This window comes from Pan troglodytes, chromosome 8 (genome assembly GCF_028858775.2).
Source record: "Pan troglodytes isolate AG18354 chromosome 8, NHGRI_mPanTro3-v2.0_pri, whole genome shotgun sequence".
NCBI lineage: Eukaryota > Metazoa > Chordata > Mammalia > Primates > Hominidae > Pan > Pan troglodytes.
The window spans coordinates 12762151-12789623 of NC_072406.2; the positions used below are offsets into that span (position 1 = coordinate 12762151).

Consider the following 27473-nt stretch of genomic DNA (forward strand, 5'->3'; position numbering starts at 1 on the left):
TATCCACTCAGATTTTAGGCCAGGATCAACAGGACAATTGAACGGTTTGATCTAGAAAAAGCCCCTGTCTATGGACCCAAAACTGGTGTGATATGAATACACTCTGTAAAAACTCTTACACTGTTTTAAGCTTTACATCTGATAAACAGAGCACAGTAGAGACTCCACTTGGGATAATTTTTCCTGAAACCTACTTGTTTTTCATGCTGTTTCTGCAGTTAAGGTGCCTGGTCTTGAAATGTGTTGAAGCAAAAGAATGGGAAGAGCCAAGGGACACATCAGGGAGTTTCCAAATGACAGAACTGCAAACCTGCAGGGCAGTCCTCTGCTGAGGAAGAGGTAGCTTACACTCTGAATGCATCTTGAGGAGTATTCTCCATACCTGAGGAATAAATTAAGGCTAACAAGGGGGCCTAAATGGTGATTGGCTCTGCTCTTGACCAATTGAATTCCATGCTCGGACAGAGGCAGCAGAGGGCTTCTTACACCCACCTCCACCACCATCACCCTGCCTAAGACATCTCAGAGAATCCTCTTTCTATCTCAGTATTGGGCCTACATTCTTATGCTTCAGCCCTTTTCCATAATGACCCCTCCAGATTGCCACACTCTAGAACCACTACAGAGGGTGGCGTTACTGCTGTATGGACACTTCATCTCAAAGTGAGGGGTCAGCTCACATGATTTGCAGGGTTCCTTTCTCTGGCCTTCTAAAACATTCTCCAGGTTGAGGCTGAAACTGCTCCCCCAAAGCCCCATAATAGGCATGAACAGATTATCTTCCTCTTCTTGGTTCTCATGGCTAGAATCCTTAACCAATCCTCTCCCAACAAAGTAGGGTTGATTTCACAAGCTGTTATTTCAGCTGCTCGTTCTGCCATCTGCTCTTGAGTTGCTTGGTGAACACTTCCAGCGGGCTTGGAGCCGCACTGTCACGCTTCACCCCAATCAGCTTCTGGCCCCCCACACTCAAACACATCTGCATCGGCGCACCCCTCCCACGCCCCAGTTCTGCCCACAGTGGATCCATCCATCTGCGCTCCAGGCCCCAGCCCCTTGGGAGCTTGCGCTATCAATTACTTGCACTTAGTTCAGAATCTTTAGCCACTCCATGTTCATGGTTATTTCATTTATTCAATGTAGTAACATGTTTAAACCTCTCCCGTCCTGGAAAAAAAAAAAGTCCTACATTTAACCCTATCTCCCTCTTTCGCTTAAAGTCATCTGTAATTTTCCTTGCCATTTATTTACTCCATGTCCCAGGTTGAACAGTATCCACACACCCCCAAAAATTCATGTTCTCCCTAGGAATCTTAGAATGTGACTTTATTTGGAAATAGGGTTGTTGCAGATGTAATTAGTTAGGAGTGGACCCTTAATCCACTATGACTGGTGTCGGTGTCCTTAGAAGAAGAATAGAGGGAATGCAGAGGCACACACAGAGAGGAGGCCATGTGATGATGGGGGCGGAAACTGGGGTGATGCATCTACAAGCCAAGGAATGTCAGGGCTTGCAGGAAACCCCAGAAGCTAATGGAAAGGCATGGAGCAGATTCTTCCTAGCATCTTCAGAGAGAGCATGGTGCTGCCAACACCTCATTTTGAACTTCTAGCTTCCAAAACTGTGAGAGAAAAAATTTCTGTTGTTTTAACAAGACACCCAGTTTCTGGTATTTTGTGACAGCAGACCTAGAAACTGAATATACCCTTTAAACCACCACCATTTTCCTTTTGGTTCCAAGATTCTTTCATGTATGACCTGCGAGAGCCAAATCCAGTCTTTATTTGGCCTCTCTGGAGCACGTGGAACTCATTTATTCCTTATTGATGCTTCTCCCCCACATCCTTCTCGGCCTCCTTCATTGCTTCCTAATCTCACAGCCAGCTACCGCATACTGGAGTCCCTGGGTTCATCACCTTTTCCACTCTGTTCATGCTCCACTGCAATCTCATCCAAATACCAGCTCTCCTCCCACCCCCATGCTGATGATTCCCCAAGCCCTCTGGCCTAAGCCTCTCTCCTGAGATCTACTTTGAGTTCCCCACTGCCTCCTGGACATTTCCACCTAGAACTTGTACAAGCACTTCAAAAACTACATGGCTAAAATGGAAGTCATGGTCTAGAAGCCTCCTTCCCAAATAAACCTGCTTTTCCTCCTGTAACCTGCATGTCAATGAGAGGCTTCACGTTCACACAGGGGCATAAGCCAGACACCTGGCATCTTCTTGGGCTTCTCCTCTGCACCCTTGGCCGTGGTCACTGAAGCCAAAGGACTCTGCCCATAAGGGTTTGGGGAATGTATCCTCTGCATCCCTGCTGCAGCTGCTTCAGCTCAGCCTCTTACCACCTCTTGTGGCTAGCGGAGACCTCCACTATACCAGACTTTCATGCTGCTCTGGGAGCACTTTCTTATACCACCTTGTTTTAAGCCATTCCCCTGCTTTGAATGCTTCAGGGTTTCCTGGTCACCTGCAGGATGCTGTCCTTAGCATTCCTCCACTTGGAATAACAACGCCTTGTAGCATCTGGCTTTCAGGAGTTTAGAGTGGAGGGGCTCTGCATTCAACTCCAGGACCTACCACATACTTGGTGCGTGGCCCTGGGCAACATACTTACTCTCTCTGTGCCTCAGATTCCTCACCTGAAAATGGGGATAATAATAGTACCTACCTCATAGGGTTGTTGTAAAGATTAAATGAGCGAGTATGTTCAGAGTACCCGGAACTGTGTCCAGCATGTCGTAAGTGGGCACTAAATATTAACTGCTATTGCTGTTAAGTATTACCTTTCCCCACTCATTTCTGTACAGCTTCCCATGTGCGTTGTTTTCCAGCCGATCAGAACACTCTTCCATCTTAGAAGAAAAAAAAAGAAGCCCCACCTGTGTTCCCCTGGCTCTTGGCCTTGACACACACTGTCTGAAATACCTTTCCCACCACCTCTCCTCCCATGCTCCCTATGAACATACTTCGACTCATCTTTTCTAACCTAAGTGCCCTCCCCTGCAGTCAAGCATGCTCTTCACTGAGCCTTCGTAAGGCCCTTGTGCTCACCTCTATTGCAGCACAGATCACACTGCATTATAAAGGACCATCTCCTGTCTCTCTCTCCATCTTTCAGAGTTTGCTGTATTGATCTTAGTGATGTCAGCACGTGGCACTCAGCTAGACAAAGAAAGCAGGCTCAATAAAGGCTGGTAGAATTAAGTAAAGAATTGTATAAAGGCATTAAATAGAGATGGGGTACAAATATGTCCCAGGCTGCCTGGGATAGTCCTGGTTTAGGCCATGGTCCTGATACATTTACTAACAACACCCTCTTTCACTGTCAAAAATATCTCCTTTGGACAATACATTATAAGGTCACTCTAGGTATTAGAGCTGTGATTCTCATCCTATCAGGCCCAATTTTCTCTCTGCTTAACAGCTATTTTAGAATACCCTATGCACTATCTTTAAATGGGATTGATAGGCAATAGAAACTGCCAATAACAGAATTTCAAAAAAACCAAGGTAATACCCTAAATAGAATGCTAAATGGAAAATGAAGGAGATTTTTTAAAAAGTAGCTTAAACTAAAATTATGTGTGCAGTATTTTGATGTGTAAATGCTTAGGTCTTACCCTTCTGGCCAAGATGGAGTAACAGAGACCAAAATTACTTTCTGACCTAAAACAACAAAAATACTGGACAAAATATATGAAACTATGGCCCTCAACCAACAAAGGGAATCAATCACTGGAATCAAGCATCAAAAGGCAGTGATCCTCAAGAAATGAGAAACAAATGAGGCTAGCCCCACAATTGACCTCCCAAACACCTTAGAAAACTTTCCAGGCCACAGCACAGGAAGAAAGAATGCAGATGGAGCTCAGAGATCTTCCTGAGTTGAGAGGACAGAACTCTGAGTCTGGGAAGGCCAATGTGGCTAGAATTCATAGGGCAGAATGTTGAGGAGGAGAGGGCTGTACAGAGACAGAGCTCTGGAAATCTGAAGATAATACTTACCCTCCTTGACTGTTTAACAGAGTAGTGATCAGAGTATGCAGGTATGAAAATCGCCTGAGAGGCTGGACCCGGTGGCTCGCACCTGCAATCCCAGCACTTTGGGAGGCTGAGGTGGGTGGATCACAAGGTCAGGAGATAGAGACCATCCTGGCAAACATGGTGAAACCCCATCTCTACTAAAAATACAAAAATTAGCTGGGTGTGGTGACACACGCCTCTAGTCCCAGCTACTCAGGAGGCTGAGGCAGGAGAATCTCTTGAACCTGGGAGGCAGTGGTTGCAGTCACCCGAGATCCAGCAAAGCATGGGCAACAGAGCAAGACTCAGTCTCAAAAAAAAAAAAGAAAAAAGAAAACTGCCTGAGAATGGAAAAAGGATCATCCACAAAGAGAGCCAGCCCCTCTTCCCCCCTGGCTCTTGGGACCCCGATCGCAAGGAGGGGAGGCACCTCGCGAGGCGTGGTCTCAGAGCCAGCCCCTCTAAGCCTTCTGGCTCTTAGGACCCCCATCACAGGGGGCGGAGGCACCCCCCGCGAGGTGGGCACAGAGAGCCAGCCCCTCTTCTGCTCCTGGCTCTTAGGACCCCCATCGCAGCGGGGCGGAGGCACCCCCCACGAGGCGGGGACTGAGAGCCAGCCCCTCTTCCCCCCCTGGCCCTTAGGACCCCCATCGCAGGGGGAGGAGGCACCCCCAGCGAGGCGGGGTCTCAGAGCCAGCCCCTCTTCCCCCACTGGCCCTTAGGACCCCCATCGCAGTGGGGGGAGGCACTCCCAGCGAGGCGGGGTCTCAGAGCCAGCCCCTCTTCCCCCACTGGCCTTTAGGACCCCCGTCGCAGGGGGAGGAGGCACCCCCCACGAGGCGGGTACAGAGAGCCAGCCCCTCTTCTGCTCCTGGCTCTTAGGACCCCCATCACAGGGGGGGAGGCACCCCCAACGAGGCGGGTACAGAGAGCCAGCCCCTCTTCCCCCACTGTCTCTTAAGACCCCCATCGCAGTGGGGGGAGGCACCCCCAGCGAGGCGGGGTCTCAGAGCCAGCCCCTCTTCCCTCGCTGGCTCTGAGGATCCTCCGTGGACTCACAGCCTCTTTACCATATTGTGAGTAATATCACCTCCCCCTCTGGAGATTACGAACTCTTTCACAGACGGGTGTACACCCGTCTGTATTGGGAGTAATATCATCCTCTTCCTCCCTGAATATGAAGAACAGTATCACAGGGGTGTTTCTGCTCCCTGGATATCGCGTGTCATATCCTCCTCTCCCACGTTGCAATTACAAGGAATATCAGTGGGGGCGTGTCCACCTGTAGGGAAAAGAAAGAGAGATCAGACTGTCACTCTGTCCATGTAGAAAGGAAAGACATAAGAGACTCCATTTTCAAAAAGACCTGTCCTTTAAACAATTGCTTGGCTGAGATGTTGTTAATTTGTAGCTTTGCCCTAGCCGCTTGGCCCCAGCCACTTTGACCCAACCTGGAGCTCACAAAAACATGTGTTGTATAAAATCAAAGTTTAAGGGATGTAGGGCTGTGCAGGACGTGCCTTGTTAACAAAATGTTTACCAGCAGTATACTTGGTAAAAGTCATCGCCATTCTCTAGTCTCAATAAACCGGGGACACAATGCACTGTGGAAAGCCGCAGGGACCTCTGCCCTTGAAAGCAGGGTATTGTCCAAGCTTTCTCCCCATGTGATAGTCTGAAATATAGCCTCATGGGATGAGAAAGACCTGACTGTCCCCCAGCCCGACACCCGTAATGGGTCTGTGCTGAGGTGGATTAGTAAAAGAGGAAAGCCTCTTGCAGCTGAGATGGAGGAAGGCCACTATCTCCTGCTTGACCCTGGGAACTGAATGTCTCGGTGTAAAATCCGATTGTACAATCGTTCAACTCTGAGATAGGAGAAAAGCCGCCCTGTGGCGGGAGGCGAGACATGTTTGCAGTAACACTGCCTTGTTCTTCTTTACTCCACTGAGATGTTTGGGTGGAGAGAAACAAATCTGGCTTACGTGCACGTCCAGTCATAGTACCTTCCCTTGAACCTAATTATGACATGGTTTCTTTTGCTCACATGTCTTCTGCTGACTCTCTCCTTATCATCACCCTGCTCTCCTACTACATTCCTTTCTGCTAAAATAATGAAAATCATAATCAATAAAAACTGAGGGAACTCAGAGGCTGGTGCCGGTGCAGGTTCTTGGTGTGCTGAGCGCCGGTCCCCTGGACCCACTGTTGTTATCTTTACACTTTGTCTCTGTGTCTTATTTCTTTTCTCAGTCTCTCATCCCACCCAACTAGAAATACTCACAGGTGTGGAGGGGCAGTCCACCACTTCATCCACCTTCTGTCATATTGAAAGTAACATCATCTTCTTCCCTCCAGGATCGTGGGAATAATATCCCTGGGGGGTTTCCACTTTCTGCCATGTATGTAGTCATATCACCCCCTCCGCCGTGGAATATCATTAAGGAACATCTCACATGGGGGTGTATACTTCCTCCGATATTGGGAGTGACATCAACCTCTCGGTCTCTGAATATGAGGAAGAAAATCACAGGGCGGGTGTACACCTCGTGCTCTACGATGGGGAGTCATATCTGTCTGTTATGGGGAGTAATATCATCCTCTCCCTTTCAGGATACTAATAACAATTTAACAGGCTGGGTGAACACAGCCTGCGATGCTGAAATTATCATCCTCTCCCCCTCTTCCTCCCCTGGCTCTTAGGATGCCCATCTCAGCGGAGCGAGCCACCCCCCGCGAGGCGGGGACTGAGCCAGCCCCTGTTCCCCCCCCTGGCTCTTAGGATCCGGATCGCGAGGGGGGGAGGCACACCCCGCGCGGCGGGGACTGAGAGCCAGCCCCTCTTCCCCCCATGGCTCTTAGGACCCCCATCACAGTGGTGGGGAGGCACCCCCCGCGCGGCGGGGACTGGGAGCCAACCCCTCTTCCCTGCCTGGCTCTTAGGACCCCCATCGCTGTGGGGGGGAGGCACCCCCCGCGCGGCGGGGACTGGGAGCCAACCCCTCTTCCCTGCCTGGCTCTTAGGACCCCCATCGCAGGGTAGCAAGGCACCCCCCACGAGGCGGGGACTGAGAGTCAGCCCTTCTTCCTCCCCTGGCTCTTAGGACCCCCATCGCAGTGGGGGGATGCACCCCTGGCGAGGCGCGGACTTAGAGCCAGCCGCTCTTCCCCCCCTGGCTCTTGGGACCCCCATCGCAGGGGGGGAGGCACCCCCTCGTGGCGGGGACTGAGAGCCAGCCCCTCTTCCCTCCATTTCTCTTAGGACCCCCATCGCAGGGGGGGAGGCACCCCCCGCGCGGCGGTGACTGAGAGCCAGCTCTTCTTCCCCGCCCAACTCTGAGGATCCCCATCACACGGGGGAGGCACACCCTGCGAGGCGGGGACTGAGAGCCAGTTCCTCTTCCCCCCCTGGCTTATGACCCCCATCGAGGATTCTAAGATCCTTAGGACCGACCTGGAGGGCTGTGGGTATTAGGTGTCCAAGAAGAAAACTCAGATCTGCCGATGACCGCAGGTAGCTTACTTGGGATTTACTATTCGACAGGTGTCCGAAAGCAGCCCGGGATCTGAAAGAAAGCAAGTCATTTGCAATCTTCTGGAGCCTAAGGGCAGAAGGCTGGTGAGAGAATTCCTAGGAGCTGTGGGGTTTTGTAGACTGCGGAGCCCAACTTTGCAGTATTAGCCACGCCTTTGTACGACGTCACAAAGGGGGCGGGGACCGGGAACATTTGGAATGGGGATTCCAACAACAGCAAGTCTTTCATGACTTAAAGGAAAAACTTCTGAAAGCCCCAGCCCAGGGGCTAGCGGATCTCACAAAGCCTTTTCCACTGTATGCGTCAGAGAAAAGATGGCAGCTGGACTTTAAACCCAAACTGTGGGGCCCTGGCTGAGGCCGGTGGCCTACCTCTCTAAACAGCTAGACAGGTTTTCTAAAGGATGGCCCCCCTGTTTGAGGGCCTTCGCAGCAACTGCCCTGCTAGAACCAGATTCAAATAAGCTTACTGTTGGGCAAAACCAGAATAGAAAGGCCCCTCATGCTGTGGTGACTGAGAGCCAGCCTCACTTCCCCCCCCGGCTCTTAGGACCCCCATCGCAAGGGTGCAAGGCACCCCCGGCGAGGCGGGGACAGAGAGCCAGCCCCACTTCCCCCCTTGCTCTTAGGACCCCCATCGCAGCGGGGGGAAGGACCACCCGCGAGGCAGGGACTGAGAGCCAGCCCCTCTTCCCCACCTGGCTATTAGGACCCCCATTGCGGCACGGGGAGGAATCCCCCGCGAGGCGGGGACTGAGAACCAGCCCCTCTTCCCCTCCTGGCTCTAAGGACCCCCATCGCAGGGGAGGTAGCCACCCCCCGCAAGGCGGGGAATGAGAGCCTGCCCCTCTTACCCCCCTGGCTCTTAGGATCCCCATCGCCTGGGGGTGAGGCACCCCCGCGAGGCTGGTATTGAGAGCCAGCCCCTCATCCCCCACTGGCTCTTAGGACCCCCATCCCGGAGGGGGGAGGCACCCCTGCGAGACACGGACTGACAGCCAGCTCCTTTCCCCCACTGGCTCTTAGGTCCCCCATCGCAGGGGGAGGAGGCACCCCCCGCGAGGCGGGGACTGAGAGGCAGCCCCTCTTCCCCCGTGGCTCTTAGGACCCCCATCGCCAGGACCCCCCTTGATGCGGGGTGTAAGAGGCAGCCCCTCTTCCCCCCCTGGCTGTTAGGGCCCCCATCGCAAGGGTGCGAGGTACCTCCGGCGAGGCGGGGACAGAGAGCCAGCCCTACTTCCCCCCCTTGCTCTTAGGACCCCCATCGCAGCGGGGGGAAGGACCACCCGCGAGGCAGTGACTGAGAGCCAGCCCCTCATCCCCCACTGGCTCTTAGGACCCCCATCGCAAGGGGGTGAGACACCCCACGCGATGCGGGGAGTAAGTGCCAGCCCCTCTTCCCTCCCTGGTTTTTAGGATCCGCGGTGGACTCACAGCCTGTTTACGGTATTCGGAGTGTTATCATCTCCCCCTCTGGAAATTATAAACTATTTCACAGATGGGGGTACACCCTCGGTGTGCAGACGGTGTACAGCCGTCTGTTTTGGGAGTAATATCATCGTCCTCCTCTCTGAATATTAAGAACAGTATCATAGCTGTGTTTCTACTGCAGGTGTGATTGGGCGTCACATCCTCCTCTCCCACGTGGAAATTAGAACCGATATCAGTGGGGGCGTGCACACCTTCTGTGATATTTAAAGTGACATCATCCTCTTCCCTCCAGGATCATGAGAACAATATCCCTGGGGGGGTGTACACTTTCTGCGATATTGGGAGTAATATCTCCCCCTCCACCTTGGAATATTATTAAGGACCATCTCACACGGGGGTGTACACTTCCTGCCATATTGGGAGTAATATCGACCTCTCGGCCTCTGAATATTAGGAACAATATCACAGGGTGGGTGTAAACCTCCTGCTCTGTTATGGGGAGTAATATCTATCTATTACGGGGAGTAATATCATCCTCTCCCTTTCAGGATGTTAATAACAATATCACAGGGTGGGTGATCACAGCCTGCGATACTGGAATTATCATCATCCTCTCCCCCTCGGGATACCAGGAACAATATCACAGAAGAGGTGTACACTCCCTGCGATTTTGGAAGTAATATCCTACGCTTCTTCCGTGAATATGAGGAGCAATATCACCGGGTGGCTGTACATTCACTGCTATGTTGGGAGTCATGTCATACTCTACTCCCTGGATATTAGGATCAGTGTCACAGGGTGAGTGTACACCTACTGAGATATTAAAACTAGTATCATGCTCTCCATCCCTGGATATTAGGAACAATATCACGGGTAGGTGTACACCCCCTGCGGTATTAGGAGAAATAATACGATTAATTATTAAGCATCAATCTTAATAATATTGTTAAACATCAGTCTTAATAATTATCAATGGTAATATTAATAGTATAACGTTATTAATCATTAATTATTTTAAATGTACGATTATGCATGATTAAAATTATCTGTATTAATGTCATTTTTCCATATTAGTTATTAATCTTAATATTATTGTTTTATTACCAACATCACTTATGACTGATTTATGTAACATTGATTAATATCATTACTTTATTAATAGTGATATTATTAATAGTAATTGTTAATATTTTTAATCCGTATTAACTTTTACTGTCTCTATTGCAATTAATATCGATGATTACTATTAATATATTTATTAATATTAATAATTAATATAACTGTTCCCGATATCTGTGGGGGAGAGGATATTACTCCCGATGTCGCTGAAAGTGTACACCCCTCTATGATGTTTCTCCTAATTGCCAGGGCATAGAGAATGACATTATTGAAAATATCGCTGCGGGTGTACCTCCGTTCAGTCATCTTGTTCCTAATGTCCTAGGTGGGAGCGGATGATATGACTCCCAATATCGCAGGGGGCGTAGACCTCCCCCGTGATACTGTCCCTAACGTCCAAAGGTGGAGAGGGTATTTCTTCCAATTTCGCAGGGGGTGTACACCACCCCTATGATATTGATCCTAATATCCAGGGGGCGAGAGGATGATCTTAGTCTCACTATTGCAGGAGGTGTACACTCCCTAGGGATATTGTTCCTAATATTCAGGGATGGAGAGGAAGATCTCACTCCCAATATAGCAGGGAGTGGACACCCCTTCTGTGACATTGTTCCTAATAGCCAGCGGGGCAGAGGAAGATATTACCCCCAATATCGCAGGGGGTGTGCGCCCCCTTGTGACATTGTTCCTTATATCCTGGGAGGGAGAGGATGATACTGGTGGCAACGTCGCAGCGGCTGTACGCACCCACTGTGATATTGTTTCTTATATTCAGGGGGAGAAGATGATATGACTCCCAATATCGCAGGGGTTGTGCACACCTCCTGCGACATTGTTCCTAATAACCCGAAGGGGAGAGCCAAATATTACTGTCAATATCACAGGGGGTGTACACCTCTTTGGTAATATTGTTCTTAATATCCATGATGGGAGAGGATGATATTATTCCCAATATCGTAACAAGTGTACAGCCGCCTGTGATATAGTTCCTAATATCTAGGTGGAGAGAGGATGATATTACTGCCCATATCGCATGAGCTGTAAAACCCCTTCCATATTTTGCCTATAATCCCGAGGGGAGAGGATGATACTACTCCCAATATCGAAGAAGGTGTACACCCCCCTGGGACATTATTCCCAATATCCACGTTGGGAGATGATGACATTACGCCCAATATCGCAGGGGATGTACACCCACCCCAGGATATTGTTCCTTATATAGAGAGGGGGAGGGGATATTACTCCCAATATCGCAGGGGCTGTACACCCCTCCTGTGATATTGTTCTTAATATCCTAGGAAAGAGAGGATGATACTACACCCAATATCTCAGGGGGTGTACACCCACCTCCTTCAGATATTGTTCTTAATGTACTCCACCTCCCCCGACCAGGGATATTGTTCCTTATATCCAGGGGAAGAGAGGCTAACATTATGCCCAATATCGCAGGGGGTGTACACACCCTCTGTGATGTTGTTCCTAGTATCCAAAGGTAGAGACGATGATATTACTGGCCATATCGCAGGGGGTGTACACCCCTCTTGTGATACTGTTCTTAATATTTAGGGAGGGAGACAATGATAGCACTGTCCATATTACTGGGGTCACAGCAGCCCCGTGACGTTGTTTTTAATATTCAGTTTGGGAGAGGATGGTAATAATTTCAACATAACAGGGGACACCCCCCCCCCCGTGATATTGTCCCTAATGTCCAAGGGAAGAGAAATGATATGACTCACAATATGTCAAGGGGTGTACATCCCCTGTATAATATTCTTCCTAATATCCAGGGGGGATTAGAATGATATTACTCCCAATATCACAGGGGGTGTACGCGACCCCTTTTATATTGTTTCTAATATCTAGGGAGGGAGAGGATGATATTACTCCCAATATTGTAGGGGTGTACACCCCTCCCGTGACATTGTTTTTAATATTTAGGTAGGGAGTGGATGATATTACTCTCAATATCTCAGAGGGTTTACACTCTTCCTGGGATATGGTTTCTAATATTAAGTGGGAGAGAGGATGATATTATTCCCAGTATCGCAGGGGGTGTACATGTCCTGTTATTTTGTTCCTAATATCCAGGTTGGGAGAGGATGATATTACTGCCTATATCGTAGGAGTTGTACACCCCATCAGTGATATTATTCCTCATATTCAGGGGAAAAGAGAATGACATTACTCCCAATAGCGCAGGAGGTGTACACACCCCTTTGATATTGTTCCTAATACGCAGTGGAGGAGACGATGATATTACTGGCCATATCGCGAGGGGTGTACACCTCCTCTGTGATATTGTTTTTCATATCCAGGGGTTAGAGGATGACATTACTCCCATGATCGTCGTGGGTGTACACCAATTCTGTTTTATTGTTCTTAATATCCAGGGAGGGAGAGGATGATATTACTGTCACTATTGCAAGGGGCAGACACTCCTTTGATATGGTTCCTAATATCCAGGGGGGAGAGTATGATATTAATCCCAAAATCACTGTGGGTATACACCCCTTTCTGATATTGTTCCTAATATGCCGGGGGAGAGTCTATGATATTACTGCCCATATCACAGGGTGTGTACACCAGAACTGCTATATTGTTTCTTATTTCCAGCAATGAAGAAGTTGATATTACTCCCAAAATGGAATGGGCTGTAAACCCCCCATAAGATATTGTTCCTAATATCCAGGGGGAAAAGGATGATATTACTTTCAATGTTGCGGCATGTGTATAATCTGCCTGTTATATTGTTCCTACTATCTGGGGTGGGGGCGGCGGGGTGAGAACGATATTACTCACAATATCTCAGAGGGTGTACACTGCCCCTGTGATATTGTTCTAAATATCCACTGGGGTAGAAAATTATATTACTCCCAATATCGCAGGTGGTGTAAACGCCCCCCGATATTTTTTCTAATATCCAGGTGAGGTAGGATGATATTACTCCCAATATCACAAGCGGTGTACACACCTTCTTTGATATTTTTCCTACTATTTACTTGTGGAGAGGATGATGTTACTCCCAGTATCGAAAGAAGTGTCCAAGCCCCCTGTGATATTGTTCCTAATATCCAGGTTAAAAGAGGATGATATTACCCCCAATATCGCAGGGGGTTGGCTGTACACTCCGCCTGTGATATTATTTCTAATATCCAGGGGAAGAGAGAATAATATTACTTCCAATATCGCAGGGGCTGTACACATCTTGTGATATCGTTCCTAGTATCAGTGAGGGGAGGAGATGATATTACCACAAATATCAGAAGAGGTGTACACCTTTCCTGTGATATTGTTCCTAATCTCCATTTTGGGAGAGGATGATATTACTCACAATATCGCAGGGGTTATACACTTCCCCTGTGATATTGTTCCTAACATCCACAGGGGAAGAGATTAATATTACTCCCAATATCCCAGGGGGTACACGTCCCCACTGTTATATTGTACCTAATATCAAGGGGTGGAGAAAATGATATTACTCCCAACAGCGCCGTGTGTATACACCCCTCCTGTGATATTGTCCCTAGTATCCAGGGGCTAAAGATAGATATTACTCCCAATATCCAGGGGATAGAAGTTGATATTAAACCGAATATCACAGTGGGTGTACACAACTCCTGTCATATTGTTCCAAATATCCAGGCAGAGAGAGGATAATATTACTCAAAACATTCCTGGGGGTGTACACAGCCCTCTGTGATATTGTTTCTAATATACAGAAAGGGAGAGGATGATATTACTCTCAATAAACAGAAGGGTACAATTCCCATGTGATGTTGTTCTGAATATCTAGGGTGAGAGAGGATGATATTACTCCCAACATTGCAAAAGTTGTAAACACCTTCTGTGATATTGTTCCTAATATCCGGGGAGAAAGAAGATGATATGACTTTCAATATCGCAGGGGGTGTGCACCCCCCTCCCCGTGATATTGTTCCTAATATCCGGGGGAAAGAGGATGATGTTACTCCCAGGATCGCAGGGGGGTGTACACCCCCGTGATATTGTTTCTAACATCCAGAGGGGGAGAAGTTGATATTACTTCAAACATCGCCGGGGGTGTACACCCCACCTGTGATATTGTACTTAATATTTAGCGGGAGAGAGGGGGGTGATATTACCAATAACGTAGGGGAAAGTCAACCCCCTCTCCCCCGCTGGATATTACGAGACATATGACAGGGAGGTGTCCACCCCCCACCATATGGAGAGTAATATCACCCTGCTCTCCCCCCACCTCCAGCTTCTTTCTGCTAAGGTCCCCTTGCCCCTCCAGGTGGCTTTCTTGGGCAGGGCATAAAAGAAATTACGTGGTTTTCTTGCTCAGATTTGTTCGCAAGTCCACGAGAAATACTCAGGGAGTCTTGCAAAAATCCGGTGTTACAGCAGCTAAGTCAGCCAGCTAGCCGTGCCCTACAGTTAAGATGGCATGCCATGATTCCCCTCTCTTTTACTTGCTGACTCCTCCTCAGCCTTCCAGACTCTGCTTAGGTGCCTCTTCCTCCAGGTTGTCCGCTCCCGTCCCCACCCTTCCTTACCTGCTCTCCTAATACCATGGGCTGATCCAGCGCAGCATTTGTCACACATCTTACAGCTGCCTGCCTCCAGTCTGTATCCGGACTCCACAACCTGAAGGTAAGGGCTGCATCTGCCTTGATCATCATTGTATCCCTTGCTCCTACAACAGCACCTAACACAGAGTAATTCCTCAGTCAACATTTTCTGGATGGGTGAACAAAAAATAAATCTACACATCAAGTGAAAATTAGGCTGAGCAGAAATGAAGCAAGTAATAAAGTACAAGAGAAGCTTATACCTGTTATTCTAGGCATGCTAATTCTAATTTTAGAATTGCTGTGGTTACTTCATGTTACTCTGCCAGGCTTCAGTGTTAGGCAAGGGCAATTCTCTGTGTAAGCAGGGATAGCTTTCCTGAAAGGTCCTGTTGGTCCTGGGAAGTGATGGTACATGGGACTCATCCCTCAAACCAGAAGGCTAAGCTAAACTAGCAGGAGAGCTGCAGCAGGAACCTTCTGGCAGGAAAGAAACAGCATGCTCTGTGTACCACCCGTGTGTGACCGGAAATAAAGGATGCCCACCATGTGAAGACTGACCAGGACGCAGAGAGAAGGACGTCAGGCAAGATCCCGCCCGTGCTTCGGGACATAACATGTTTATTAGCATCAATAAGTACTAGCTGACACGCATAGAGCATTGAGTATGTGCCAGGCACTGTGCTAAGCTCTTCACATACACTATTTCATGGAATCCCCACCATGGCCCTATAAGGTGAAACTTATAAATATCACCATTATATAGATGCGGAAATTGAGGCTTGGAGAGGTTAAGTTGTTTGCCTGAGGTCACAAAGCTGGTAAGCAGCAGAGCTGGAATCCAAACCAACAGAAATTCCATCTAGATACCCAACTCCCCACTGCCGTCTATCCTTGGAAACTAGACTAGTCTCCAAGGAAACATGAATCTACATTTTCTTTCAACTAATAAGAGCTCTTTCCTTACAGTAATTATTTAAATAGTTTTAATAAAAATTTAAAATGTATTTCAAGATTAAAGTTTCAAAGCCATCAAACATCAAATATATACGAAAATACATTTGTATATATTATAAACAGATATATGACATGACATGAAGTGCTGGATCCAGTGCATCAGAAAATACACGCAAATATAAAATACCCGACAGCATTATGTAAAACATCAGCTGCTTGCCAAATCGGCATTAAATACTTAAGCACTGTGACCTGTTGCTTAAAGTATTACAAATCCAGCCTTATCTAAAAATCTCTATTTGTCCTAGGAAACTAATACTTTTTAAAAACAATAATTTGGTAATTTTAATAATATTTAGATCTATCTAAACTTAAAGCCTATATATTTACCACCCTTTTACATGCTTACCAGTATTACAGACACAATAAATTTTATCAGGTATTTTTGATAATGTGCTAGGAATTGTTTGAAATATAAAGAAGAATAAGATTTCATTTTCACCATCTCAGAGATTCCAGATAGTGGTGGACACAGAAACCCGTGAAAATAACTGCAGGATGAAATAGACGAAATTATAGAAGCCCTATGTACCATGGAAAAATGGACATGGACATGGAAATTTTATTTCATATGCATACTCGTTAAAGAAAGAAGAAGCCTAAAAAAGTTAGCTACCTTTGGTTTTTATTACTTATGTCTTACACGCAAGTGAACTTTTTTCTGTCTAATCTAATATCATTCAAATCCTGAGTCCTTTTAATTATGTTATCCTAAAATGAATTTTCATGAACACAGAATTTGTGCTATTACTCTATCTGCACCTCATGGATATTACCAGATTTTAGATTTTATGTTTTAAAACACAAAACAATATAAAACCTAAAGTTTTAACATAAAATGTCTTTGGATCTTCAACTAAAATACTAAAGATATAAAAAACTTTATTCTCCTCAAGATAAAACTAGATTTAAAATTGTCAATGAAATAGTTGATTGATCATTTATATTTCTATAAATATATGGAAAATAATCTATTTTTTAATTGTAAGACATTACAATTTTAGATTGTATTTGCATTTAGGAAAATTTCACATAATCTTTACCAGATCCATGGTTAAGTAACATGTTACTGTTAAGTATGCTGATGGAGGCACATTTCCTCCATCAGCATAGGAATCGGATGACCTGGGAAAGGGAGTATTGTTAGTTTTCCTAGCGCCAGCTTCAATAGGGATTGGGGTTATTAAAAATACAGGAGAAAAATAAGCAGGCGCTCAAAAACAAAACACAAAACCCACATCGATGGGGGTATGTCAAAGGGGGTAACAGGAGATAACTGAAAGAGTTCCCAATGGTCAAAGCTGGGATAATTTGAGCAACAAAATAAAGCAGTATTAAATTGTAACCCAAAGTATAAAATATTCATGTGTCCACACTGATAAACATAAATGATCGAACTAATAAAGCGAAAGGGACAAGTGTCCCTTGCAGAAGAATTTCAATTAATTATGTAGACCACTCCCAAGAAAGTACACTACAACTCCCCATTCCTTTAGTGTGGGCCGTGCATAGTGATTTCCTTCCAAAGAGCACAGTATGAAATGGGGGAAAAGAGTAACTTTACAATGGAGAAACCTGACAAACACTCCTTCAGCCAGGTGATCAGGTCGTCAACATCAACATCAATAACAGTCATAACCTTTTATTTCATGCCATAAAATGGTGACACTTACTTGTGTTAAAAAAATTTAATAACAATGTAATCATTCTATCTCTGCAATCAGCTGAAGTTCTAAGAAAAAATGACAATGTTGAAAGTTGTATCATCATTATTATAAATTTTCATGTTCAGTATATGTAAACTCCAAAGCCAATTTCAAAAGATATTTTTGTGAAATACCATTCTTTAAAAAAAAGGATATTCTATATAATTGTACGAATGTTAAATGTTTTACAGTACTGATTTGCTACATTTTATGTATGCTGTAAAACAAATACCATTTTAAAGTATATTGGAATTCGTAACTAAAGTAATAAATAAATGCTTGAAATATACCCAGTAGAAACTTATTTTTATTATCCAATCCTTTTGATAAGAATGCCTCTAGTGTTATGTACAAACTTGATCTTCTTTGAAATGTGTTGTCCACTGCTTTTCTGTTTCTGTCACAGTAGCTATAAACGGCTGTTTAAGGATATCCTTATCTAAATTTCTGCCTGGAAACAAAACAAAATATGACGTGATTACATTATGCTTATTAAAATGACACAGTTCACCTATCAATTCCAGTTCATTAAATGCTTTACGGTGTTTAGAAATTTACAAAAAGAATAGTAATTGAGTGATTCCATCTTTAACTTTCCAGGTCAGTACATCAAAGTCACATTGGTCCTTGGATTAACCACTTTTCTAAAACTGAAGAAGAACAAAAGTCCTAACGAGCTTTTACGAACATTGTAACGTGATAAAGATGAAACACTGACCACAAGCTTATTTTTAAAAGAGGATCTGAATGGTTAATCTGTTTAAGTGGTACATGATATCCCTTTCAAATATATTTTTCACTTTGTTTTAAAACTGTGAATCCTTTGAGACTTACCAAGGAGGACCAATCGATTTGTTCTCTCAGTGTCATCCTTCCAGCTCACTGGAGTCTCCTCCAGATCATAGAGCTCATGGACACCCTGGACAATCACTTGTTGTGATTTGTCTTTGATTGACACCAATCCCTGCTCAAAGGAGAATTGACTGAACATTAATCAGCCTCAGTTCAAACTTAAAAGCAGAAATAGAGCATCAATGTTAATGGATTAATTACTGATATTCACTTAAAAAATACAAACTCTTAAGCTGAGAAAATTACTTAATTCCAATTATTTGTGAATTACAAGAAGTTTCTTAATGTTTTTCATTTTCAAAAAAGGTTTCTGTGTATTGATTTTTTTTTGAACAATCCCCTTTTCTAATGATAAAGTTAATACATATATTAGGATGGTTTTTCAGTGTTATCACAACCAAAACCTGAAACAAAATGATGAAATATGTGTCATATCCTATTGATTAAAGATTTTATATAATGTTTCACAGTTTTAGTGGGAAAAGTTGAGAAGTTAAAGGAGTTTGGTAATATTAAATAATTTGTTTTAGAAATGGGTTGCAATCAATGAACAAAGATGAAATAAAGAAAAACTATTATATTTATCTGAATATGAGCTCATTGTGTATTGATTTGCAGAAATGAGAAATGAATTATCTGATAAACTGGCTCCTATGGGGATGAAATTAATTTATTTGAAATAATATTCTTAATTTACCAAAAACTTTGTGCACACAGTGTGTAGACACTACAAAGCACCTTACAAGGAGAAACGTGTAAGGATGGCATGACTCGCCGGCAGCCCTGGGCTTGTCCACGGTACCCCCATGATGAACAGTAACTCCATTGTGTAAACGCCCATGAACATAAGATTACAGGACTTTTCCAGTTTAGACATACCATATTTTCTTTCAGACAATTCTTCAATTTGTTTACGTAGATCAGCGATACGATGATTCCATTTCTCTGAAAATCAAGCAAAAGTTGCTTCTCAATAATACGTCCCTATGTCAGAGCAGCACTAACGTATAATGACTGACTTCATATATTTTACATTCTAAGAGTCCATATCATTTTATTGCTTTCAAGAAAAAATTTCTCCTTTTTGGTGGTTCTTAGAATTGGTTTAATGGGAGACTATTAGAGAAGCTGAAAAGCAGGAGGGCAGAAAAGTTCAATCAAATTAAACACAATAACAGGGAGGTCACAATGAGGCGGTCTCCAGGGGTCTTTTAGCAAACTTCCTAAAACATGTCTCAGCTGTGTGAAATAAGACTTTACAGCAGCCGGGTGCAGTGGTGCAGGCCTGTAATCCCAGCACTTTCGCAGCAGAGGCAGGTGGATCGCTTTGAGCTCAGGGCAACATAGCCAAAACCCCCCTCCCTAGCCCCACCCCCACCCCATCCCTACCAAAAATACAGAACAGCAGGGCATGGTGGGGGGCGCCTGTAGTCCCAGCTACTCAGGAGGCTGAGGCAGGAGAATCACCTGAACCCAGGAGGCAGACATTGCAGTGAGCCAAGATCACGCCACTGCTAGCCTGGATGACAGAGCAAGACTCCACCTCAAAAAAACAAAAACAAAAACACAAGATTAAGAGGGACCCCCGACCTTACAGATACAAGTTTAAGAGGGACCCCTAAGCAAAAAATGCCAACCCTTTTTCTCCCAATCATTGAAACACCAGGAGGGTGTAACAGTTTTGCAGCGTAGCTGTAGCAGGCTGATACCCCCAAGATGCCCATATCCTAATCCCGGGAACTGGTGAACATGACCTTATATGGCAAAAGGGATTTTGCAGATATAATGAAGTTAAGGGTCTTTGGCTTTTGGGGTTGATGTACTCACTCGGATCCTTGTAAGAGCAGAGCAGGTGATGGAGAGGTTGGGAGGTGTAGTGACAGAAGCAGGAAACTCCAGTCATTCGAGACGGGCAGCACAAGCTGAGGAGTGCAGGCCACCTCTACGGCCGGGAAACGGATTCTCCCTCAGAGCTTCGGAGGCCACCGACCCTGCTCCCACCTTGACTCAGTAGGACTTACTGTAGAATTCTGGCCTTCAGACCTGTAAGGGAATACATTTTGGTTGTTTTAAGTCACTAAGTGTGTAGTAATTTGTTGCAGCAGCCACAGGAAACTAGTATTGTAGTGAAGCCTCAAAACCCCCCTGAAGGGGCTGGGCTCAGTGGCTCATGCCTGTAATCCCAGCACTTTGGGAGGCCGAGGTGGGTGGATCACTTGAGGTCAGGAGTTCGAGACCAGCCCAGCCAACATGGTGAAATGCCATCTATACAAAAAATACAAAAACTAGCCAGGCATGGTGGCACATGCCTGTAATCTCAGCTACTCAGGAGGCTGAGACAGGAGAATTGTTTGAACCCAGGGGGGCGGAGGTTGCAGTGAACTGAGATTCCACCACTGCACTCCAGCCTGGGTGACAGAGCGACGCTCCATCTCGAAAACAAAACAAAACAAAAAAACCCCACCTGAAGGTTTCCAGTTCTGCCAGCAGTCTCCCACCCAACCCCCAGAATCAGACATTCCATTGCTGTGGGCCATGGACGGGCAGAAGGAAGCACCTTCTCATGGCAGAGGCCTACCCAGGAGAAACCCAAGGGAAGGCACTGCTGGGCTGGCCCCTCTCTGCCAAGGCCATATTCTTTTTTGTTTGAGGCCAGTTTCACTCTGTCTCCCAGACTGGAGTGCAGGGGCACAATCTCGGCTCACTTCAACCTCTGCCTCCCCAGTTCAAGTGATTCTCCTGCCTCAGTCTCCTGAGTAGCTGGGATTACAGGAGTGTAGCATGCCTAGCTAATTTTTGTATTTCTAGTAGAGATGCGGTTTTGCCATGTTGCCCAGGCTGGACTCGAACTCCTTGCCTCAAGTAGTCCACCTGTCTCAGCCCCGAAAAGTGCTGGTATTACAGGAGAGAGCCACTGCACCCAGCATTTGCCAAGACCTTTGATGGCAGGCTTTTTCCAGGTGATCAGTCCTTGTCTGGTCTGGCTCTGCCCCACTCTCCTTCTCACCTAGTTGGAATCCCTAGCTACTTTTCAGTAGAGGAGAGTGTGTAGCCCAATCCCAGCTTGGTTCAGATCTGCATTTAACTCATGGAACCTGGCTGTTCCCCAGGTCCTGAAGAAAAAAACGGTCTCTCTGTGGGTATGATAAAGGATGGGCCTGTCCCCAGGACCCTGTGAGAGGGAAGCCCAATGTCCCACCAGGTTGGCAGGGCTGGGGAAGGGAAAGTGTTATGGCAGCCCCAAGAAAAAAAAGAGGCAGCAGAGGGAGCAGGACAGCGCTCACATGGAACTCATGCCACTGCCTGAGTGAGGGGAGGGAGGAGTGCACGCCAGTGACGTCAGAGGGCAGAGAGGCGCAGTTCCAGGGCGGCTTTCCCCCTCACTTCCTGCCATGTTACTCTGATCGCCTCCAGGTGAGCCTGCCCACTTTGTGCCCAGGGGCCTGTAGAAAACCACAGCTCCCCATGGTTATGGCCCCAGGAGTGGGGCAGAGCAGGGAGGAGTCCTGGACAAAGGAGAGGCAGGGGCAGGAGGGAGTGGGCCTCAAACTCCAGGAGGGGGCCCTTCTCATGGGTCCTGCTTTCTGGCTTCTCCTTCCTTACCCCTGGGCTGATCACTCGGGGAAGAACTGAGACAAAGTTTCTCACCCTCAGGCCCAAAGGGTTTAATTACTGGGCCCTTAGGGAGGTGTGAGCCCCCTGAAAGGATGCAAGGTTTTGTTTTCTTTTGTTTTTTGAGACAGAGTTTGGCTCCTGTCGCCCAGGCTGGAGTGCAGTGGCGTGATCTCACCACACTACAACCTGCGCCTCCCAGGTTCAAGTGATTCTCCTGCCTCAGCCTCCTGAGTAGCTGGGATTACAGGTGCCTGCCACCAGGCCCAGCTAACTTTTTGTATTTTTAGTAGAGATGGGGTTTCACCACGCTGGCCAGGCTGGTCTCAAACTTCTGACCTCGTGATCCACCCCACCTCGGCCTCCCCAAGTGCTGGGATTACAGGTGTGAGCCACCATGCCCGGCCCCAAATTATCTTTTAATTATAAAGACATACATATTGTTTAAACAAGTCAATAAATAACTATATTGAATAACAAAGTGAAGCCTTCCCTTTACCACAATCAACCTACTGTTCTCTCTCTGAGGCTCTCTTCCTACGTTCCACTGTCCCAGACTTCTGCAAATTATTTATGTATCTATTTAGGTATCTGTCCATCTTTCCATTCCTTTCTCAATTATATATTCTGGTGGTTTCGCTCTCCACGTGGCAACTCTACATCCAGGATCAAAACAGCATCAAAGGAAGCTTGGAACAGTGACAACCCCTACCTGAGATGTCTCCATTCCAGGGGCAAGGCTGCCTGGTGCCTGATACCCATGAGATTAGGAAAAGCAGGTGGGGTCCTGTCCACCCCTTCTATTCCTGAACGCTTGGCAGAGTTCCTGTGGCTAACATGCCAGTTGTATCGACTTCTGCGCAGTCTCATGTGAAGTGCCACACTACGTTCTCAGCCTGGGAGGTTTCAGGGCTCAGCTGGCTCAGATCCCATGTGTGGGGAGCATTAAGAAAAATATGTCACCTGTATAAGACTAGTGGCAAAAATCTGACTCAGTGCTACTTCTCTGTTTGTCCTTTACTTAAAAGGAGAACCATAATTAAAATGATCCAGAAAAGAGAACCAAGCAGGAAACTGAGTTGCTTGGGGAAAGGACCAAGCTGCATTGATTTTTACATACCCAATGGCAGCAGTGCATCAGGTACACAACAGGTTCTCAATAAATTGCTAAATGGGTAAGTTGATAGAATAAAAAACAAGGTCTCTTCCCAGTGCTGCATGCAGAAAAGCTCAGTTAGAGTGAATTCCTATTTGCAAAGATGAGAGATTTTTAGTCTTCTGATGGCTGTTTCCTCCTCTCTGTTTTCTTTGCCACAGTTTAGGGGCAAAGAAAAGTTTCTATCTCTCTGAAACGGTAGGAGAAACCCTTGGGGCTTAGCTAACAAATCAGGCTCTCTCTTTCACATGTTGTGAGAATAGAAATATTTAACCATCAGCACAGACAATGTCATTTGCATAAGGGAGTGACTTCCTGGCTGAGAGATGGTCAGAATAACATAGAGCCCAGGAGTGAAGGCAGTGAAGTTTGCGAGCCTAGGGCTCTGGTTCTGGTGTCTGCTTCGTGGCTGTGTGATCTTGGGCAAGTTTCCTAAATGCCCTGCTTCTCAGTTTTGTCATCCATAAAATGATAACAACAGTACCTGCCTCAAATAGTGTGTGGAAGAGGCTTAAACAAGCTAATGTAAGTCAAATCTTGAGCACAATCCCTGGTGTAGCTATACATGTTTGTGTATATATCAGAAGCTCGAAATTATACCATTAGTATTAATAACATACTCTGGACCCTCATTATGATGCTATTCTCAATATCCCAACACTTGATTTGTATTGACAACTCCTAGGCTCAACTGTTCCTCCCACCTCAGCCTCCCGAGTAGCTGGGAATACAGCCACCACACCTGGCTAATTTTTAATTTTTTTTTTGTAGAGACAGGGTCTTGCTATGTTGCCCAGGCTGGTCTCAAACTCCTGGCCTCAAGAAATCCTCCCACCTGGGCCTCCCCAAGTGCTAGGATTTACAGGCATGAGCCACCATGCCCAGCTCCCTTCCTCCCCTTTGCTCTCCTAACTCCATCTCAGCATCTGCCCCTGAGGACAAATGCAACAGGGCAATCAGTACATCCATGAACTTCCCATCAGTCCTGTGGTGGACTAACCCAGGGACAGTGGTCACTGTCCCCTCTGGTGCATTCTTTGTCCCCATCAGCCTAGTAAGCTCCGGGGCTGGCAGCTGGCACAGAGTAGGAGGCTGCACTCCCTGAACTTTCTATGCTGCACACAGTCCTGTGTCCATCCTGTCCTCAGACCTGCCAGGGCCATGACCAACCTGCCAAGAGTGTGGGAATTGGTATGTGACCCAGCTCTAGGAGGAGGTGGAGCAAGCAAATATAGGGGAAGCTGCTCCCCCAGTAGGTTTAGAGGGAGAGTGGGGTGGGGGCGCAGCAGGGCCAGGCGGGTTAGGGTGTGTGGGTGACGGTGTGCAGGTGAGGGTGTGCGCGTGGGGGTGTGTGGGTGGGGGTTTGTGGGTGAAGGTATGAGTGCCTGTCTGGCTCTCCTGGGTGGGGCTGGATGAATGTTTGGGCACAGGCGGCGGCTGTCACGTGGCCTGGCTGTGGGTTTGAGACAGAAGCCAGGCAGGTGGGCTGTGTCAGGCACAGCTACAAACTGTGCCAAGGAAGCGGACCACAGCAGGGGCCCAGGGAAACCTCTGCCTTAGCAGAAGATACTGGGGAGACAGGATCAATCGGGGAGGTCTTCCAAGGCACATGGTGCTTCATGGAGCCAGGGCCCAGGACAGGGAGGGCTGTAACCCTGGCTTGCCTGATTGGCTGAGCACAGACAGAAGAGGGTGTGGGCAGCCCGCCAGGTGGATGCCTAAGTGAGGAAGGAATGGGTGGCCAGGTGACTAAGACCGCCAAGACCAGGACCCCACTGTCAGGCCTGTGGCTTCCAAATGCCTGTGGGAAGTGTTCCCCTTTGGACACTGAGGCCATCGGCTTCAGCTTCACACCCTTTTCCAGACAAAGACCCTCAGGTAACCTCAAAAGTCACTTCTGGCCTTCCCCAGAGGGGAAAGGAGAGGGGTGCCTGTGGGCAGGTGACCCTCAGTGCTGGTGGAGGGCACAGCAGAGAGACTGCCTGCATATGGGAGGCCCCCAGCAGACCTTGCCCAGACGTCAGCCCTCGTTTGAGGCAAACTGTAAAATTATCACAATTTAGGCCAGGTGCAGTGGCCTATGCCTGTAATCCCAGCACTTTGGAAAGCCATGGCAGAAGGACTGTCTGAGCCTGCAGTGAGCTATGACTACACCCCTGCACTTCAACCTGGTCAACAGAGGAAGACACTGTATCTAAAATAAATAGGCTTGGCATGGTGGCTCACACCTGTAACCCCAACACTTTGGGAGGCCGAGGCAGGTGGATCACCTGAGGTAAGCAGTTCGAGACCGGCATGACCAATATGGTGAAACCTCATCTCTACTAAAAACACAAAAGTTAGCCGGTCGTGGTGGGCCGTGCCTGTAATCCCAGCTACTCAGGAGGCTGAGGCAGGAGAAATCGTTTGAACCCAGGAGGCAGAGGTTGCAGTGAGCCAAGGTCGCGCCACTGCACTCCAGCCTGGGCGACAGAGTGAGACTCCACCTCAAGAAAATAAATAAGATGGGAAAGCTATGTTCTTAACATTTTTCAAATGATAATTCATACTAAAGAATGTTACCAATACTAATGCACAAAGCATTTTATAAGTTTTAGACTATTAATAAAAAGACACGAAAACTGAGGTATTTGTAATCATGCTTAATATTGGAAGTTCCTATACCTGCAATGTAGCAACTAATTATACAAAAATTTAATAAATGACAAAATAAAATTTTGCAAACAGATTTCTAATAACCAGAAAGAAATCCGTATTGGCAATTAATGTAACATAATTAAAAATAATTTGTTATGGTCACCTGCTAAATGCTAATTAATGTAAAATGTTAAAAGATTATTTCAATTATGACATCTTAATTTTTAATGGCTTGAAATATTATAAATATAAAAAACAGGTTTCTAAATTTAAAAGAAGAATGACTAAATTTTTCAGAAATATTTCATATTTCTTGTCATACAATATAAGAACACCATTCCATGTTTCCTTTTACATTAGGAACCTTCCCTCATCTCACTGAAAGGAGAATGCTGGAAGGTGCTAGTAAGATGACAGTCTGTCTAAGGACTCCAGAACTGAAGGAACTGTTTTGTGGCAATGCATGTCACTTCCCTAACTCAACTGGAAAAGGAGACAAAAACCTAGTGTTTTCAACCCTCAAGCTAGCAAGAAAACACAGCCCAGGTAAGACCATCTCTTCTCCAATGGAGCTGGAGTCTACTCAACAAGAGGCGACCATTTAGAATAGAATTGTTCAGAAGTTTGCTAACAATAAGCAGCCAACATAGACACATTCTCCATTAAATCTAAAATTCCCTTTTCCCCCACTAGGGTGCCTGAGGGGCATGTAGCAAAAGTGATCCCAACCACACCACGCAAACTAGCCAAGAAACCTTTTTGCCTTCACACATCTGAGAGTCCCTGAGAAGCCGGAGACAACACAGAGGCAGCAAAACACCAACAGGAGAGTCCCAGCATCAGTTCCTGGCCACAGAAACCCTCCTGAGCAGCAGGCAGAACAGAATCCACTACAGCAATCAGCCTGCCAGAGAAGCCTCTGCCCCTGTGGCCTGAGGTTCCACTTTCCCCAGGTGACACCACGGGCAGGTGGGCTGAAGAAGTGGGAAGGTCAAATCGACTGGCCCAGCCAGGATGCCTCTTTGATGATATAAGTGATACCGGTCTAAGCCTCCCCTCTTCCGCAGGGGAAACTAGGTGGCCCAAAGGGTGCCCAGAGGCAGGGGACCTGCCACAGCAGCCACCCTCCTGGGAGGTTCCCTTTCTTCCCCTTGGTGAACTCCCTCTAACACACAGCTTGCCAGGGAAGCACCCTTTGTCTTACATGGAGGGATCCCACCACACCAAAACCCAGCCAAAGAAGCCTTTTGTCCCTTAAGGGTTACCACAACCAAAACCAAAAAGATACACAAATAGTAAGCCCCTAAATTCTGTTAAGAATGAAACAATGCTGCCACTCACACCTGGCTCAGATGCCAGCAGAAGGAGGGCACCCTCCAGAGACCGCAGGAGAAGGGGGAGGACTCCTCCTTGCCCTGGTCCACCACTGTCACTGAGGCCTGCGGTACAGAACCGGCAGCTTCTTACCCACCCCAGGCCGGGCCGGGCCCCAGAGCTCTCCTACTCCCCCTTCCTGGCCCCTAGACTTGCTGCTGCCGCCACCATTAGCGCCGACGCCAACGGAACCAGCGCTGCTGTCACCCTCCATGCACCTACCCACCCTCCAAGGCTCCTACTACTTGGCCTCCACGGGTACCCTCCTACCACTCCTGTTGAGCTGCAGTCTCCATCACCGTGGCCGCCACAACCGCAGGAGATGAATCACAGAGCTGTGCCATCTTCAGGCTACAACCTCCAGCTCACCACAGGGGACTCCTCCTTCATCAGCCTGGCTTGGAGCAGCTGGGCAGACAATGCCAGAAAAACCTACAACAGGATGCAGAAAG

General features: G+C 46.9%; 1 protein-coding gene, 1 long non-coding RNA gene and 1 other non-coding gene across 10 annotated transcripts in view; 1 reads left to right on the forward strand and 2 right to left on the reverse strand.

Annotated features, from left to right (window-relative positions):
• Positions 1–1311: 1311 nt before the first annotated feature.
• Positions 1312–15694, reverse strand: LOC743024 (uncharacterized). 2 transcript variants are annotated; one of them, XR_010146761.1, is made up of 9 exons: positions 14931–15694; positions 14653–14804; positions 7481–7628; positions 6311–6534; positions 5097–5308; positions 3624–4336; positions 3055–3165; positions 2787–2855; positions 1312–1622 (listed from the first exon to the last, which is right to left on the reverse strand). It is a non-coding gene; the product is annotated as an uncharacterized LOC743024 (transcript). The 2 variants fall into 2 exon arrangements; XR_010146760.1 differs by lacking the exons at positions 14653–14804; positions 14931–15694 and having other exon boundaries at positions 7481–9957.
• Positions 15695–18284: 2590 nt separating this feature from the next.
• Positions 18285–27473, reverse strand: part of LOC112204539 (E3 ubiquitin-protein ligase TRIM52) — a 28037-nt gene continuing 18848 nt past the window's right edge. For 2 of the 7 annotated variants that reach the window (XM_063781278.1, XM_063781281.1), the window contains 5 exons: positions 27248–27453; positions 22567–22817; positions 20070–20285; positions 19122–19187; positions 18285–18354 (listed from right to left, as the gene is read on the reverse strand). In XM_063781278.1, the coding sequence (XP_063637348.1) occupies positions 27373–27453 (81 nt within the window). In that variant the 3' untranslated portion in view covers positions 18285–18354; positions 19122–19187; positions 20070–20285; positions 22567–22817; positions 27248–27372. Of the gene's footprint in view, positions 18355–19121; positions 19188–19709; positions 19786–20069; positions 20286–22566; positions 22818–27247; positions 27454–27473 lie in introns of all 7 variants that reach the window. The other 5 variants (XM_054660613.2, XM_054660611.2, XM_063781277.1 and 2 more) reach the window with 5 other exon arrangements.
• LOC134807119 (uncharacterized) lies at positions 26022–27254 on the forward strand. Its single transcript, XR_010146767.1, has 3 exons — positions 26022–26193; positions 26341–26600; positions 27172–27254. It is a non-coding gene; the product is annotated as an uncharacterized LOC134807119 (long non-coding RNA).